The sequence below is a fragment of the Hyalella azteca genome, unplaced genomic scaffold, assembly GCF_000764305.2.
Source record: "Hyalella azteca isolate HAZT.00-mixed unplaced genomic scaffold, Hazt_2.0.2 contig5276, whole genome shotgun sequence".
NCBI lineage: Eukaryota > Metazoa > Arthropoda > Malacostraca > Amphipoda > Hyalellidae > Hyalella > Hyalella azteca.
This window is the reverse complement of record NW_025935471.1, coordinates 557-19,740: the sequence shown is the minus strand read 5'-3', so window position 1 is coordinate 19,740 and position 19,184 is coordinate 557. Positions and strand designations below refer to the sequence as shown.

Genomic DNA, 19,184 nt, shown 5'->3' with positions numbered 1-19,184 from the left:
GTAAATACTTAAGCATTGGACTAGAATCTAAATTAAAAATTTTTTACGACTTCATTTTAAAAAGTGGCCATCGGTGGCTCGTCAATGTGCCACCTGTCTCTTATACACATCTAGATGTGTATAAGAGACAGATTATATGTATATCTTCTGGTATCCAGGTCACGAAATAACATTTACTTCGTCCGGTAACTTTCATCTGACCTTGAACTTGGAAGAAGTAGGAATGCCTTCTGTTCATTATTATTTGATCGTCAACGAATTTCAAATGATTGCATTTTTTATCAATAACAGCATCTTTTATTGTCTTGAAATAACGTGCAGAGCTTGGGCATTTGATTTCAACAACGTGGTCATGATCCACAAGACCGTCTGGGGATGCACCTAAATAAGGAAAATCTTTGTCTACGAAAAAACCGCATCTTTTCACTGAGATGTCCATTTTATTTTGTAATCCTTCTAACGCTGAAGTTTCCCTCTCCCGCCCCCACACTATGGCATGAATCGGGTCACTCAAGCCATTCATTATTCTGTGAGCGACCAACTGCTTGCTTGTTGTTTTGTGCAGCCTGTCTACCTCCATGCAAGGTGGGGTAGAGGATGTCTTCCCCTCTACCCTCTATGCGGGTAGACAAGGGTAGCCACTTCAGGCCAAAGATTTATGATCGTACGACACTTTCAACGTGCTCAGCGCTAGCATCCAATGAAAATGTGAAAAGTCCTGTTTAGCAGTGATGAAAACATTTTTTGGTTGTGAATATTTACAAAATGGATGTTGATTCTGACATGTATTTAGTAACATCAGATAGAGAATAAATAGTACTACACGTTAACGTCTCAAAAATTTCGATAAGACGCCGGTTTAATTAACATCGAGGTACAAAAATATCATCTATCATAACTGGTGTTATACAAAGCTTACATATTTTTTTTCCTTTACACGGATTGTAAATAAGTACCTAGATAAGTATGGAAAATTTTAAATCGTCAGCTCATTTACGAGTGGAGTAAAGTTCACCCTAATTAGTGAAGAACTGCTTAGGAACCTGTCCGGGACCTCGCGGCTCTCAAGCACCACCTTAATATGTAGTTATTTCAACGTTGATTCAACCAGAGAATTCAAAGTTGCAGCAACGTCGTAGTAGCAACATTGATTCAACGTTGCATTGTAACGTCAGTACGACGTTTCATGAAAGATGTTGCTTCAATTTTCGTTCTAAACCTCCTTTCACCTTGATCTCAATGTCGTAATGCGTAGTTGATTCAACCACCGAATACCTGCTGGGAAGCTGTTGTTTGTCGCTGTCGTGAGTCCGAACCTAGAGTTTGGAAACGCCGTCGGGTCACCAAAACTAGAAAAGGCCAAAAATTCAGTCGAGAGTGTTTAAAGACGTGAAACAATTAAGGATAATTCCGGAATTAAAAGGCACGCCAGATGAAAAAAGAATAAAGATTAGGAAGCTTACAAGCCTCTGTTATCAACGTCTGCGTGGTGACCTCATTGAAGTATACGGGTATACTCAACGTTTTATGCATGGTCCAAGAAGGAGTCCTAGAATTTGAAACACGTACCAACACCAGGGAACACGGCTTAAAACTAAAAAAAAACGTTATAACACATCCATGTGACAACATTTCTTCTCGTTTCGAGTTACCGACATGCGGAACATCCTCCCTGATGGCATCGTTGACGCTCCGAGTATGAACGTCTGCAACAACAGATTAGATGGTGACTTGCAGGAGCATATGTTCAGTCTTGAAATGCCTAGCACCTTACGGACGTTGGAATGAGTCCAGTAGCTATCTCAATCAGTCGTCAGTTATGGAAAGATCGGGTTCAAAGGCCTGATCTTTGTGAAATCAAGTCACGAAAAGTATAAGAATCGGTAACAGGCCATGGGCCTATTTCTTCAGTGACGACAATTCTATTCTATTTTAACAATATAAATATCGTACAAGATACATATATCTATTATTCATGATCCTGAAACATCTGAATTAGTATCTGGTCTTTGTTCCAGTTTATCCCTAGACGATGCGGGAGTTGCACTTCTAATTCTACCAACTTCATGCACCTTTTTCTTCTGCATCACTTTATATAGTGGTTTGATGAATTTTTATACTTCTCTATTTTATTTGCGTTTATTTTTTCATCCGGCTCGAGGTGAGCATTAGTATATCTTAAAATTGTACGGTAATATGCAGCATCTGTTTCTTCGTAGTTTTCAGGAAATGTTTTGTTAATAAGCTCCCATAACCTATCAGTTCCTTACAAAATTTCATCACCAATCCCTAAATCATTATCTTGAATGGAGACAATTGTATCTCCTAGCATGGCATTTTTTCCATCAAATTTTATGCCGTAAGCTTTGTCATTTTCAGATCCAGGTTTCAAGGCCAGACTTAAACAAGTTTTATTTATTAAACCAACTATTTTTTGCGAGTTGGAAGGACATAACGCCAATCTTTCAGCAGTTTTGACTGATAATACTTCTCTGGAAGCATCTCTCACAGCCAACCTAGTTTGCCTAGTTTCTTCCACCATTTTGGTGAGAGGTTCAATTAGAGGCTGATATACATTTTTTAGCATCATTGTGTAGATCCTATTCTATAATTTTTTCTTGTGGAATTGTTTTCTCAGGTCTCTCTTTCATTTTATTGAATCTGCTATCGTTTTTATATCAATTAACACCATTTTATTAGGTTAAATATCTTAAACAACTTGAACTCAATGTATGTTATTTTTGAACTTAATGCGTGTTTAATTTAGTGTCAGTTCGACTAGATGCGAGTTCAGTTTCAGGAATGCAAGATGGATCATCATATCCCTTTCATTTGACTAACAATTTTTCTTTACTCTTTTCAAAATTCTATCAATTAAGGTCACTCTTAATTAAGGTCACTCTTATATTTCGACGATAATTATTCTTCTTCGTAAAAACTCTCTATTACTTATTTGCCGTTCATATATTTCAAACTATAAGTTACTGGTTTCGTCTCTAATAGTTTAGAGATGATAAATGACTCATATGTGATGTTAGGGAGATAACCTTTATTAAAATTCCTACGTTTTCTACTAATTCTGACACGAACTCCAATCTTGAATTTAGGCTTTGGTACACTAGTTTTTATCTCATAGAATAAATTTGCATAGACTATTTACTGTTCTGCTCCATTGAAGCTTCACGAGGTATCATTTTATTGATCTATGATAACTATTATGATAATTTTTAACTAAATCATGTAAAACATCTACCAACTTTTCTGTTTTGGCATAAGTAAACTATTTCCGCATTTACGTCTTGAGAGTTCGATTAAATCTCTCAACAACTTAAGCTTTTTTTTCATTTTCAGTTACAAACCATCGAATTTAAAACTTCTTGAATAACTCTTATGTTTGTACGTTAATGAATCCAGACTTTGTCTGTATGAAATATAGAGAGAATTCGTTAATTGAAAAGTTTTTGGAAAGAGATTTTGATCTCTTCAACTGTCTCTCTTTGTATAGGAACTGCCCATGCATGTTTACTAAAAATATCAATCGCAGTTAGAATGTATTCAGGCTCATTAGGATCTATCGCAATTTCATCCGCTTTCTTCGCTAGGATATAATCAGATTTGTTTCTGTCTTTAGTTGTGTATGCACACTATGCAGTATTTCACGCTCTCTACAAGCTCTATCCAACAAATTATCCACAGAAAGTGTAGGTATGCTTATCATTGAAAGAAACGTTGAGAACATTCATGGAGGGTAATTTTTAACATATTTTTGGCAGTGTTAATTTCCTTAACATCGTGTTAAAAATTCCACTACCAGTTTTTTTCATTAAGAAGAAATGATTTCAATTGACTTAAATATTCACCATTATCGGTTGATAGAAGCTCAGGATAGCTTATTGATGCGCTTACATTGTAGACTATTATTTTCATTAGATTATATTACTAAACACATTTAAAGCGATCATTACGCTTTTACGATCATTACGATCATTACATTACGCGATCACAAAAAACGTCGAATTTTTACAAGGTGTTTTTCTTCTATGAGAGCTGGTGATTCAGCTAATGTAATTCATGATAAAAAACATTTAATGAAAAAATTCTGCACAAATTTTCCAAGTAAAATGAGAGTCGAGCAAACATCTAATGTAAATCATGATAAAAAACACACATTAAATGCTAAAACTCTTTAGATAAATTTTTTAAGTAAAATGAAAGCAAATATTGTCAACGTGAATCATTGTGAAGTTTGTAACACTATAGTTACACAAACCTACACAACATGTATGAACTCAAAGGCAAGTAATTAATAATTTAATAATATCAAATGAATGCTTTAATTCGAAGATAAAATGTGTAATATGCAATCATGAAGTTCAAAACTTGAAAAGGCATGAACAGACGAATACCCATAGAAAACTTCTCAATTATAGCATATTAGCCAGCTCCTTCTTCGACTGTGATATTTGTGATTTAGAAGTGGACAATATATCGGAGTGTATGAAAACTCAGATCAGCATTTTAGAAATAAATTTGGATGTTTGCTGGGTGAGTTTGAGAAATCTGTTAATGAAAGTGCTCAGAGCACATTTACCGTGATATGAGAACGATCGATCCGAAGTTGTTTCTCAAGAATTTAACTTATGAAATTATTCATGTACTTAAGCGACAAATAAGTTGAATGGTATTAATTACAGTTGAATTTGCAAATCAAGTTTTATAAATTCAAATTTGGTCCTGAGAAAACCTATAATACCGTTTGGATCAACTCGAACAAATTCATTGAATTTTCTAGGATTAACATAAATTTAAATGCAATTAAGGGGTTGTATGATAATTTATGCATAAAATTTGAGACTCTGCAAACAAGTTTTCTAGATGGATTTTAAACAAGTTACTAAACTTCACAATTAAGGTTATCGAACACCAACCTTTAAGAGGTTCTAGCTATATTGAATTACCAGCAAAATGGAGACATCCTAACTATAATTTAATAAACATTCAAAATCATAACTACATGTGCTTCACGTGGACCGTTGTACGTCATTTCGACCGCGATCAAAAAAAATGGTAACAAAGTAACGGAAATATTCAAGAATATAGCTGAAGAGTTGGAGTTTACAAATATCGAATTCACTAAGTAAATTAAATACATCTATAAATTTGATAACATTTCGATGAATGTATATAGCTTGAATTATTGTTTGGAGTTATGACCACATCGAATAACTAAAACTTAAAATAAAGATTTGATTCTATTATCAATAACAAATGAGAATGGAAGTCATTATGTTTTGATAAAGTCTTTAAGCCCATTTATTTACAAGGCGAGTCAGGAAACTAAATATGTCTGTCTGTACTTCCTGCTTGCATTTAAACGCGAAGGCCTATTTGAAAAAAAAACATAAAGATGACTGCTCTGTTCACGCACCAGTCAAATATGTTTAGAGTAATGAGAAATTGAAATTTAAAGCCTTTCAAAAGAATATTAAACATCCCTTTGAAAAAACTTCAAAAAGGTGCGTCAGAAAAATTTGCTAAATATCTAAAAGCATAAAAAACGTGCGTGTGAATTAATAAATACATATCCAAAAGAGATGTTCATGTCAGCTGAAAATATCGTTAACACAGAAATGCTACAGTTTGCTACGTCCACCATGAAGAGTTTACTGAAAAAACTCTAAAGTTAGAGATCACCACCATCTAACGGGAAACTATTGAGGTTCAGCGCATCTATGTTATTATTTTAAAATTAGGAATACTAATTTTAATTTTAATCCATTGTTTATTCATAACTTATTCAATTTTGATTCACATCTGTTTCTTAAAGAACTAGGTAACGTGTCGGGTGAAATAAATGCTATACCAGAAACAGATCAGAATTACGTATTTTTCACACAAGCCATCAAATTCAGGACGTATATAAATAAAAAAAACTGGAAGGGAGCGAGACATAACAAGAGATTTAAGATTCTTAGACACCTTAAGATTCATTTATTCATCGTCGGATGCATTATCAAAAATTTATCGGAGCATGTGGAGTTGAAAAAAAGCTTCCCTAATAATGAGCACTTTGAAGTGATACAAACAAAGCTATATATCCAAGCGATTACATGAATATCTTTGAAAAAATAAATCAATTAGTTTACCATCACGGAATGAATTGCATTACAAATTAAATGATAAACATATATCTGTTAATGATATACGTGTCTCTGCCCACGCTAGAGAAGTTTTGGATGTATTCAAATGCAAAACATTTAGAAGTAATCATAAACTCTACCTCAAAGATTATACATTGTTATTAAGTGAAGTGTTTGAGAACTTTAGAAATACCTGTTTGAGAACATATAAATTAGATCTAGCTCATTATTTCACAGCTCCGGGTTTATCATTAGATGCGCTATTGGAGACTATTGAGTTAGAATTAGACTTGCTAAACGATCCTGATAATGAGGGTTTTCAATTATATTCGCAAGATATGCTAGAGCAAATATCAAAAATATTCCCGAAAGTAATGAGCATCAAAAACCAAGTATATGGATGCAAATAATTTATATAGATAGGTAATGTCACAGAGCCTACCTATACCAACAGGAAACTTTAGAAGGTAAGAAAATGAGCCATTTAAAGATAATAAAGGCTGGATTTTAGAAGTTAACAATAGTTATCCAATAGACATGACAATCATACTGATTTACCTCTAGTTCCTGAAAATATTCGAATAAGGGAAGTTCATAAATTAGTATCTTGGTAAGCGTGAAAAATATGTAATCCATCATAGTAATTTAAAGCTATGAGAAACTTGGATTGAAACTAGAGAAATCCATTAAATATTAGAAAGCACCAGCTTAAGCACCAGAAGCTTTTAAGCACCAACTTTTTTAGCTTCTGTTCTTTTCGTTTCAAATTAAATGGGATTCAAACATTATTAAACCGCGGTTTCCGAATTTGCTCTACTTTCCATAGTCTGCACACTGAATTTGAATATTTGCGCAGTATGTTCTCACTGAATGGGTTTCCTTCACAATTTGTGTATACTCAAATAAAGAAATTCTTGTCTAAACAATATGCTGAGGTGGTTCCCGAACGTGATGATAGGAATCGTGTTTATTGTTCTTTTCCTTACTTTGGCCCCGCATCTGAGATGATGGCAAAGGAGTTGAAATATCTATTCTCTAAATACCTCCCAAATGTAAATCTTAATGTATTGCTAGTGAACAATTTTAAAATTAGTTCGTTTTTCAAGTACAAAGATCCACTCCCTGTTCTTATGCGATCATCCCTAGTTTATCAATATAGTTGTGCGCAGTGCGCATCTGCGTATGTCAGTATGACATCGCGCAATTTTTATACTAGGCTTGCAGAGCATAGGGGCAGGAGGTATGGAACAGGGAACATACTCATTCAGCCGTACGTATTCATGCCGAGCAGTGCAACGTCCCTGTGTCCAATAGTGATTTTAGAGTTTTATCCTCCACAACCGGTGTTTCTGACCTACGAATTTTAAAATCATTATATATTTTCAAACAGAAACCCAGTTTAAATGCTGCATTCAGTTCCTATCCTCTACAAATTGTAAATAGATAGTACTTTCTCTACATGTTTTCTCATTTTTATTTCTGTTATCTGCGATTTTAGTTCCAATGTCCTCGAGTTTAGGTGAATTGTTTGAATGTGAATTTTAGGCTACTAATTGTTTGTACCTTTGTTCTAGGTTTTGAAATGACGATGGAGCTGGACTCCGAAACGTTTTCTCTTATAAGAAATGGTGAACTTTTTGGCTATTTTCTTTACTTTTAAATTCCTGGTAAATTTGCGACTTAAGCAGCCAAGTAATTTTAATACTTATATTAGAAAGTCGATGCAAGTCCATGGTTGAAGCCGTTCATAGATCTGAACACAAAAAAGCGACAGCATGTGATTTCAGATTTCAATAAATATTTCTTCGAGCTAATGAATAATTCTGCATTCCGAAAAGAATGTAGATTATTAGAAACCGAGTTGAAGTTAATCTGGTTAATACTAAACAAGAACTGGGGAGATTAATAATAAACCTAATTTTATGACGGCACAAAATATTCTCAGAAAACCTTATAGCCTGTCACATGCAAAAGCTAGTTGATAAACCTATCTATGTTGGGATGAGCATATCAGATATAAGCAAAGCGTTGATTTGTGACTTTCATTACAAATTCATATGAGAAAAATATGGTGTTAGAGCATATTAAGCTACTGTTCACTAGACTCCTGCGTTTGGTATTTTTTTTAATCCGAGACGAGACGAGACGAGACAACAGGCTCTGTCCCGGTTCGCAATACAAACCGGGACAATTTTCAGCCTTCCGTTGGAATTCCGGGACGATACCGAGACGAGACGAGACGTCCCGGTTAAAATAGGTACCTTAAAATTTCCCGGAATAAGCTATGGAAAAATATATGTTCAGATTTGAAATGCCTAGCTCCTTATCGAAACCCGGTGGAAGTCTAGTAGCTTCTTCAAACTATCGTCAGTCATGAAAAGATCCGGTCAAATGACACGACTTTAGATCTTCTGTGAACAAGGCACGAAAATGAAAAAATCGACGACAGGCCACATCAGGCCTACGCTTCAGCGCCGAGAGCACTAAGTTATGTTATGTTAAATCTGCAATTAACTCAATTTACCTTGTAACTGTCTATGTCCCTATTAGCAATAAAGGGTTAACTTGTCATTCTTCAACCCATGTTTTCAAAATGATTCGTATCGTAATCGAAAAACTTGTTTTGTCTCAAATAATTAAGACAAATCTTGTCTCGGCTCGTTATGTCTCGTTTCAAATCTGTCTGTCTCGTCCCGGTTCATAATTTACCGGGACACAAGTTTTAAAGTCCGGGACAGAAGTCTTGTCTCGGTTCATACGTTTATTCCGGGACAAATTTTACTCTCTGTCCCGTTATTTTTTTCCCGGAATTTTCTCGTCTCGTTTCGTCTGTCCCGGTTCATTTCGAGAAAATTATTTCGAGACGCAGGAGTCTACTGTTCACCGATACCTACTCACTCTGCTATGACATCCAAACCGACTACTTCTATGTAGATATTAGAAATAATCAAGACTTCTTTGATACATCGAATTGTCCAAAAGATCATTTCCTTTTCAAATCAGAACAAAAGTAATCGGTATACTGAAAGATGAAACTAGAGACCTTCTCTTAGAAGAATTTGTAGGTCTTCGAGCAAATCTTTATGTTATCAAACAAAATGTTCCGTGGCTAAAAAAGATAAAGATATAAAGTTAAATGTCATTGAAATAAAACTACTTTTGATGAACATAAGAGAGCATTAAAATGAGACAATATCTATAAAAGAATGTATAAAATCCAAAGTAATAATCATGAATTATATGCGAAGGAGACGAACAAAATCGCACTGAATGGCGACGATGATGAAGGACATATATTAGCAGATGGTATTAATACAGAACCACTAATTGATCAAATCAACTTAATTTGTTTATGATATGTGAATTCGATGTTGGATTCCATTCCAACCACTTCTTCAAAAACAAATCGATACCCTCTATAATCTGGGTATGTGAAAATGAAAGTTAATGTACCATATTAAATAATTGATAAACAAAAGATTTACAATGCACTCCGTATTTATTTTCTGTTTGGTTGGGAAAAGTCATTCTATCTGGTCAAGTGTCGTGAGCCCACGTTTACTCCAATTGCTACATCTTGTTCTATTATTTAATTTTTCTACCATTATGATACAGGGTTGCCAGACGGTCTTTTTCCGGATAAATTATGCAATTTAGTTTTTTAAATTGCGTTTGCCAGCTAAAATTTAGGAAAGAAGTACTGATTAATATTTAAAATGAATGCAATTTTTACACCGTAGCCTACGGTGTAAATATTCTGAGTTATTGGCCTTATTGGCCTTTTTTGTTCGCGGAATTGGCCGTTTTTAGGCCATATGGCAACCCTGAATTATGTACCACTACGTCATGGAGAAATACATTTCGTGGTACGCTATATGTACAACTTCAACGATTTAAAAATTTTCAAAAATTAAAAGTGATTTATTATAGAAATAAAGTAAAATTAATAGATGGTAGTTCATTCATACGCTTGTCATTCGAGGCAGCCCGTGAGGAGAAATAAGCATGATAAAATATCTTATAAAACATGGAAGACTTAATAGCATATGTCCAAGGAGAGGTAAAGTTCAACTCTGGAAATAATAATTGAAAAAATATATTTGCTATGATATTCTCCATGCATTTCTCCACAAAAACCTTTTGTTCAAGTTAATATATACGAGAAAACATTAAGGGGACCGACTACCCTAAAATTTTCATTCATGGCGTTTTCCGGTTTTTGAACTCATCTTAAAGCTGAAATTCTGCTCTTTCCAATGGTACCACTGCCATCGCTGTACGCCAATATTTACGTTCATGACGTTTCTTTAAAGGGAAGCGGGTGGAAGAGTTCTTCAACTAATTAGATATAAAGTAATTAGCTGCTGAAATCTTTGAATATCGTTTCTACTTGAGTTGTGCTGCGGTTACATGCTTAGTCTCATCTTAAAGCTGACATTCTGAGCTTTCCAACGATACTACTGCGATCCATGTACGGCAATATTGACGCACACAGCCGGGCTTTAACGGGGGGCGGGGGGTGGAGTTCCTTCAGTAAATAGACCTAAGAAAATTACAGCGGCAAGACTACATATATTGGTGTATCTGGCATCTGAGCTCAGTTACCCTCCTAACTTTGTACGGAGAGGTGCGCTACAAGTTGCTGCTAGCATCCTTGAGTGGATTAAGCTACAGAAGCCTGTAGTTTGGTATCCATGCTACATTGAGTGCCTATTTCGAGGCGCACGGGACTTAGTCGCGCCGTCCTGAAAAGTTCAACTTATTGTCACGGAAAACCTATCTCCTCCTACAGTTTTCAAGCTGCAGCAATGAGACATACACCATTCGATTCGTAAGGAAATTACCTAAAAATTTGATGATCATTTTTTTGAATTTCTGTCTGGTTCGTTTTTTATATGGGGGAGAAGGGGGGGAGGGTAATTTTTAGGTATGGTCCTTACGAACCGAATGATACGTGTCTCGATGTTGTAGGATGATATTTGTAGGAGGAGATAGATTTTCTAAAGTACCCCTTTTTAGCCGTTTTCTATGAATTTCACGTTTTCTATCAATTTTTTCGAAAAATTCATAAAAGCAAAATGTTCTTATTTTTCCATTTTACGTATGTATGTGAAGTTTCATGATGATCGGATAATAACTGTAGAAGTTTTTCCGGAGGGTAGTCGGTCCCCTTAAAATTGGTATTGTAAATAAAACTTTAAGAAATGCTCTATAAGTGAACGTACGAAAATAAACAGTAGAACCAATTTGCATTTTTGCAGTGATTAAAAAATATTGTGAGCGCTCAGTAAGGTTCCGATTGGGGACAGTGCACGAACAAATTTTGATCTTCAAGAGTCCAGCTAAGATAATGGGTAGCCTATGATTTCAGCGGTTTATGCGGATTATGATGATACATTCGTTCTTCATACTACTTATCATATAATATGCTCTATTTCAAATGTTTAAATTATTTGGTTTCAGCCATTCAGTTGACTTCCATATATGTGATTGCTGGTTACAACTTTCATAATTGAATGCTTTCACCCCATGCTTGGAATCACCTTAAGTAGCAGGATACTCAAATAATGGTTTAGTCCTTCAATAACTTCTCTAAGTTTAGCAAAGTCATGACAAGCTTTCAAAGCCATTAAAATGACTTCAATTGTATCCTTCAGTTCCTTGACTCTTTCAGTTTCTATATCCTTCAATTTCTTCTTTAAGTATTTCTTTTCCCTGCAGCTTAGCACAACATATCATCCCATAGTTTATTACTGTCAACGGAGTGGGTATTTATGCTTGCATCATTTACTTGTATTTTATTTTGTTACTGTGGCAGATTTCATTAATTAATTGTTTAGAACACCAGTTTGGTCAACACATCACCCTTATACCTGCTTACAACTTCATAGAAAGAAACACTGCTCATCCCACCCGGTAGAGACGTCCGTCAACAAAATATGTATCAACATATAGCGATGCTGGTGCATTCAATGAACGCTTATATTGAGTATAGCTGCGTTGAGTACTACTGTGCATAAAACTAATTTCATACAACAGATGCTCGTTTGGAGCAAGAGAATTTGTGACAATGTCAAGTCATGGGAGCATGCAATCGGCGCTTCATCCACCGCAAATTGGAAGTAGCACACTTGATGCAATAAGATGGCAGTATCAAACATCATGCGCTACAAAACTTATGTAGCCACCTTCGGCTTTCAATTGAATTTATCGAATGGAATTTATTAAATGCATAATATATTTAATTTCTGTTGCTTAGATAGACCTGGCCAAGAGGCTGCGCCTGCGCGGAGTGAGTGCGTTCGCCATATCCATGGACGACTTCGAAGGCGAATGTAATGCCGGCAAGTATCCGCTCCTCAGGACGATCAACGCTGAGATGCGGGATTATAGCATCGAACTTAATCGTGAGTCCATAATGATTATTAATTTCTGTAACATGTTCATGATTGTTTAATTCTGTTACGACTTGACTTCGAATTCGAAGCCGTTATAGTTCGCTTTATCATGGTCCAACTTTATAAATATTGTAGCTGCCTGAAAAGTATTGCACATTGAGTAAAATGATGGTTGCGACTATTTTTATGAACAGAATTCATACATAACTAAAAATGAGGGGAAAAGGCATTCTTTCTGGCGAAATTATTTGAGATTTTACTTTCTAGAATGTATCAATCCCTTTATTGTTTTTAATAAAAAAATTATTGATGTTAAAATCTTTTGTCTCTCAATATTCACACAAAGTCTTGGTCATGTTTAAAAGCTTTATTTTCGGCTATTGGGACCCACTCACATGCAGTAAAGCTGCATTCCATACTATTTATAGTAAGGTTATAATTTAAGGATTTAATTTTTTCCTTATATGTTTATATGATAATGCACTGCCTGTGGTTGGTCGCTTTGAGCGGTCTTGCAAAGGAAGATTCTGAGTCATTAGAGCAATTTGTTAATTTGCTTGTAGCTTCTATGACGCATTATCTAATTAGGGGAACTTTTATTCATTGCATAATTCTGACACATGTACTCTGTTTGCATTCCTCTGATGTCTCAACGTTGCAATTTCAAATTCTTAACAGCCTATGTATTTCCCCTCTCCTCTTCTTTTAGAACCACAAAGACCTGCCGTGGTAGCGTGCTTCTACCAAAGCTGGTCAGTGTACCGGGAATATCTGGGCAAGTTCAAAATATCCGACATCGACACCAGCCTCTGCACTCACATTATCTTCAGCTTCGTTGGACTTGACGAGTCCAACCTTACAATCGTCGATCTTGATCATCACCTGGTGCAGCGGGGTAGATGTTCAATTTTGATTAAGTTAGTGACTTTCAATTAGATTTTTAGTCCATTCCATGGTGTAAATCACTACATATTAGTATAAGTAAGGCACAATTTATGTCCTTCATCGTCGAATATAAGTAACACAGGATATTTTATTCTCTATTCCGCTTAGAATTTAGAATTATGAATTCACATTACATTGTTTAGACTAAATTATCTATTATATTCTTGTCATGCGACAGCAACTTTCAATTCTTATAATTGAATCAAGTGAGGTGAATCTTGTCTCTATATTAGTTGGCGATGCAATCATGCCAATCGGCCTCTCTACTGCGTTTAAGCAGGAGCCTACGACGAATTGCGTCACTTAAGAACCCTGAATCCCAACATCGTACTTACGGTGGCCGTGGGGGGTTACGACGAAGGTTCTAAGAAGTTCTCCAGGATGGTGGCTACACCGGAAAACCGAAAAAATTTCATTTCCTCAGTACTAGATTTTTTGCTGTGAGTTGTGCCTTCGTTGTAATTTTTTCATCATTACTTTTCACTTAGTTGTATGTTGTAATTTTTTCATTTTAGAACATGAAATTGTGAACGTCATTCTGAAAAATAACTGGTCGAATGTAATTAAGCTTTAAAAGAGTGATTCATTCGTTTCTTGTATTTCGTGCCTAAAACTAAATAGTAAAACCATAAAGAGAATTTCTTGCGCCTAAATCCATACAGATCTCACTTCAACGGTATGAATTCAAAGTCATTGAATGAAAAATACAACGGCATTGCGGCTACTTTAAAGTATTATATTTCGATTGACAACGCATTCCTTCTCTGTGGTGGCGCAGACCGAATGATATCACTGTTCGAATAAACGGTGAATAATATACATTTTAAAATTACTTTTTAAAGACAACACTTCTAAAGAATCCAGTGTCTCCAATGCTACACATGTACAATGAATTTCTCATTTTACTTTCGAATATTAAAAAAATTAAATTTTCAATTTTTTTAGTTTGTAAAAAAATTTTCAAAATTATTTATTCTGTCAATTGATTCATGCATTGTCTCCGACTTCACACAAGTGTTCAAAATTTCAGATCAATTGGACAGGTAAAAGTGTGTCAAATATCAGTTATTAGATTTGTAGCTGACCAAATTATTTTTTGTCAGCTAAATATTTTTCATATTTTGTAGCTGACCAAATATTGAAAAAAATGTATTTTTAAAATCATTTATTTTGTCATTTGATTCTTGCATTGCCTCCAACTTTACGCAAGTGTGCAAAATTTCAGATCGATAGGATAAGTATAGAAGTGTGTTAAATTTCGATTATAAGATTTGTAGCAGACATACAGACAGACAGACAGACAAACAAGAAGTGGAGTTAAAGAGAAGTGTTGTTAAAACGGTCTTACCGGCGTATTGGAACCTGCAGCCACCTCGTGAAAATAAACCATTCCGCCGTTTTTCTCAGATTTTACACGGGTTCCCAGTGTAAAATTGGAATAGAAACTGCAACACCGCTTTTATTTTCACGTGCCGGCCGGCAGAGCTATGCAGCGCTACTTTGAAATGTAGCGGCCGCTACCGCTACCGCTACATGCTCTAAATGTAGCGGGTGCTACCGCTACCGCTACACCCACTAGATTGTAGCAAGCGCTACCGCTACACCTGCAGTAAAATGTAGCGCCGCTACATTAGCCGCTACAATGGCCAAAATTATTGGAAATCTCTAAATATTTATTGTTCTGCAATTGGGATTTACTCGTAAACATTTAATGATAATAAAACATTTTCAAGACATATCAATGCAACTTTATTGCAGTTAACCTAACCAAACTATTACGGGTGGGAAGGTGAAACATAAAAATAACTGTGTAAAAATAATTGTAAGCAAACTGAAACATGAAAAAGTACCTGTAAGTGAAAACTGGTAACAACTTAATAAGCAACAACTAACATGTTGACACTAGTAACAGGCTGAGGTTGACAACATTACACCGAAATCTTTCGTACAGTTTTATTCTGTTTTTTTTTATATTATGTATGTATCATGCTTGTTTTTAAATAATATTTCATACTATTAAGTAAAATCTAAAGGCTTTATCTATAAATGTAGCGGTAGCGCTGTAGCGGCAAAACCTCGTATCGCTACTTAAATATGTAGCGGGCGCTACCGCTACCGCTACTTTGGCTTAAATGTAGCGTCGCTAGCGCTATCGCTACTGAAAATGTAGCTGCCACTAGTAGCGGCCGCTACATGTAACGCGCTACCGCCCACCTCTGCCGGGAGGTTACTGAAGCGCCGGTAATACCGCTTAACGATGATTTTTCTAACAGTGATATATACGAATATTGAAATATGTGAATTACCTCTATTCCGGATTTCAGGTTCAATTTTGCAACATCGTGTGTACCTGAGATTCATTATCGTTAAAAGATATATATTATATCAATCCTCTACCATGCTATTTTTCTATCTCTATTAATATGCTAAAAAAATCTAAACCATGGGTATCGACCCCCACAGACGCACGTTGCTAGACGGCATTGATCTGGCATGGATAGACCCCACCTTCCGCGGGGGCAAGCCTGAGGACAGAGAAAATTTCGCCCTCCTCGTGCAGGTCAGTGTTTTGTAGACGCAGTATACTCTCCGCATGCCTTCAGGGTCTTCATTTATATTGTATGAATGCTTGAAATGTAATGCGGGAACTGTTTTGAACCACATATTGTCTTTAGCGTGTTCTCGAGTCAATGCATTCAAACTGAGTTCATTTTGAGCAGTAAAACAACGTAGCTGTAATAAAATAAAAAGGATTAAGTTGCCTACCCATCAAAGTATGGGTAGTAAATCCAATTCACTCAAAAATATGTTTGCAGCAAACTTTGTCTTACGATTTTTTTTCTGTGCGGTATGAACTTGTGTCATTTTCTACGATGCAGTTCCTTCACTGGAACATAATTCTTCAATTCCATGGTTGAGGAACTTGAGCAAAATTATTATCAAACCCTGAAAGCTTGAACCACATACACTTTCCGTTTGTTTTGCAAGACTCAATGACGGTTATATGAAATGTAGCAATAAAAAATGTACTTCCAGGAACTTTCTGGGGCTTTTGCACCACTTGGTTACCACCTAGGCGTTTCTGTGAGTGGAATAAGCTACACTTTAAGGCAGGGATACGACCTTTCGGCCATAGGAAGCGCTGCAGGTGAGGTTGTTGTTTCAGGTCCTGATGAGTTTTTAACCTTTACATAGATTACTGTGCATGTATAGGCGAGATTCTTTGAATAGCCAAGTTTAATTTAATAAATGGCATTGCGCCACTGATAATTATAGCCTTTCGATGTTGGGGTCAGCGTCAAGATGCACGATATTTCAAGTTCATTGCTTACGAGCAATGTTGTTTCATAGCAAATACACTTGTACAGACGTGGTGCACATCCTTGCCTACAACTTCCACGGCAACTGGGAAGGCCGGGCCGGGCACACATCTCCTCTCTTCCCTAACGATGAGGAGAAGGTGCAATCTAACGATGCAGCCACCTTCAACATGGTTGGTATTTAGAAATTGATATTAATATACATAGTGTTTATTTTTTACTATCTATTTCTAGTTAAATGCTCTTATTTGTAGATATATATTAATAACTTGATTAACCGTAAGTGAATTTTTTCGCCAGTCGAGCACATCATTATGTAACCCAATGGTTACAGTTCAGAGTATCTGGATTGAAGCAAAGAGGTGTGGGTTCAATTCCTGCTCTGTGCGACAGTTTCTGGTATGAATCGGCAAAAAGGCCGGGCGGTTGAGCACAGCAAAATTTAGGCAGAGAGTTGCGCGTTCGAGACCGCAACAAGCTGTGAATATTCTGCGATGTTAAGAATCGGCGACAAGCCTACAGCCTAATGAACGCCGAAATCGCTATTATTATTTTAATTAGTATTATTATTATTATAATGAAATGTTGATGCCAACATTAATTGGAATTATTTTCGATGCACCTTAACATAGCCAGAACACGTTTCTCTTTATTCGAGACAATTTTAATTTAATTGCGCGAATGTCCATGAAGTTTCTTCCACTAAGATATACCAATCTAGAATATTTCTTCCAAGGACTCGGCCTTGCGCGCAGTGTTGGCAGGCGGAGTGCCAACTCACAAGATAGCAGTGAGCATACCCTTATTCTCCAACACCTTCACACTGCGAGACCCTAAACAGAACTACTACGGAGCTCCTACCTTGAACACGGGCTTCCAAGGACCCTACACCACGGTTCTAGGCTACGCCGGATACAATGAGGTAATAATAGGTTTAAGGTTGTCTGTATTAAAATTGGTAGCTGGGTTTAACTAAGTCAACTTCAGTATGTTCAAGTTATTATTATAATGTACCACGGTTTGGCAAGCTTATTTTTGTTGTCAATTTTGCTTGCGAATAGTAGCTTCTCTTGAAGATGTTAATGTCAAGCCCTCGAACGAATAAGTTCATCCATTGCAACGACATTCAAAGAAAGAGTTATCACCGTTTGCGCCGTATATAAACAAAAGCCCTAAACTTGTTAACCAGGATCGTTCGTTCTATTTGACGTTATTATTAACTCGATTGAAGAAAAGCTAATGTCTTAACAAAAAGTTTATTGGTTTAATTCGTCGCAATTTCTTACTAATTGGTTTAATTCGTCGCAACTATAAATCAAATTTGATACTCGGCGTCACAAAATATTGTAAATATAAATGTGACAGCAAGGTAGATGGAGTTGTGAATGAGAATGTGTTCATGAAGCTCTTAACTCTTATATTGCATGATGGAATCTCATGAAAATATGGCTCTTCATATCTTTCGATGTTGTGCTGAGATCTCACTTATCGGCGACATTGTACTTATTTCATTTCCACATCACTGATCGCTGAACTCTAAACCGAGTTTATTTGTGAGGAACGTTTAATCCTTTAAATGCATCTAGACTTTAAGCACCCAATAATTGTTTATTGTCTGACTCGTACTAATCAGAATCTTTTTAATGTGGACACGCACTGGACAGGTTATTTGGTTATACGCGATAAAAAATTCATTTGTGGTACATTGATTTCTGTCTCTAATATGCTGGTGAATATATTCCGCTGCTTTTTTCTCATTAGTCATCTTGTATTTTCTGCTAGATATGCGAGATGCAGCTTGAACAAGTCAGACGCCAACAACAGAACCAATACGTTGTTAGCGGCTGGATGATTGACTGGCATGAGCAGCACCGAGTGCCGTATATGTACAAGGACGATAAGTGGGCCGGCTTTGACAACGTCACAACTATTGAAGAAAGGGTATGTTTAATAAGCAAGAGGCTATGGCTGAATCTTATTATGTGTTATTGTTGTATTATTATTATTCCCTTCAGGAATCTCAGGCACTGATTTAGACCGGGCAATTTTTACTGCACCGCTGTCAACAAGATAAGTATCAGAAGCAACTCGGCATGTTACATCAGAAAAACCTACCGGATTTGCTACAGAATTATCAATCAAAACATCTATTTTTCCGTCCAGCAAGTGTTCACGCAAGATGCGTTCCTTAATAAATAATTCTACGTTATTTTGCTCAAAAAAATATATTCCCAATACAACAATACATTCATCGTTTTATCACTTGGAAGAACAAGAGCCTCTTTTACTTGGAAACAAGTTTGTGCAGCCCAGACCTCTATATCAACAGCCGAAACAATGGATAAAAGTAGTATAGATAAGGGGTGTATCGTCACACTTTC

General features: G+C 36.0%; 1 protein-coding gene across 1 annotated transcript in view; it reads left to right on the top strand.

Annotated features, from left to right (window-relative positions):
• Positions 1 to 18,744, top strand: part of LOC108665763 (chitotriosidase-1-like) — a gene marked incomplete at its 3' end in the record, with an annotated part of 36,983 nt that extends 18,239 nt beyond the window's left edge. Inside the window, exons 8-15 of the mRNA XM_047880350.1 lie at positions 12,400 to 12,547; positions 13,248 to 13,433; positions 13,764 to 13,923; positions 15,947 to 16,043; positions 16,520 to 16,631; positions 16,852 to 16,976; positions 17,540 to 17,725; positions 18,586 to 18,744. Coding sequence (XP_047736306.1) covers positions 12,400 to 12,547; positions 13,248 to 13,433; positions 13,764 to 13,923; positions 15,947 to 16,043; positions 16,520 to 16,631; positions 16,852 to 16,976; positions 17,540 to 17,725; positions 18,586 to 18,744 — 1,173 coding nt within the window. The remainder of the gene's footprint in view (positions 1 to 12,399; positions 12,548 to 13,247; positions 13,434 to 13,763; positions 13,924 to 15,946; positions 16,044 to 16,519; positions 16,632 to 16,851; positions 16,977 to 17,539; positions 17,726 to 18,585) is intronic.
• Between the last annotated feature and the right edge of the window lie 440 nt (positions 18,745 to 19,184).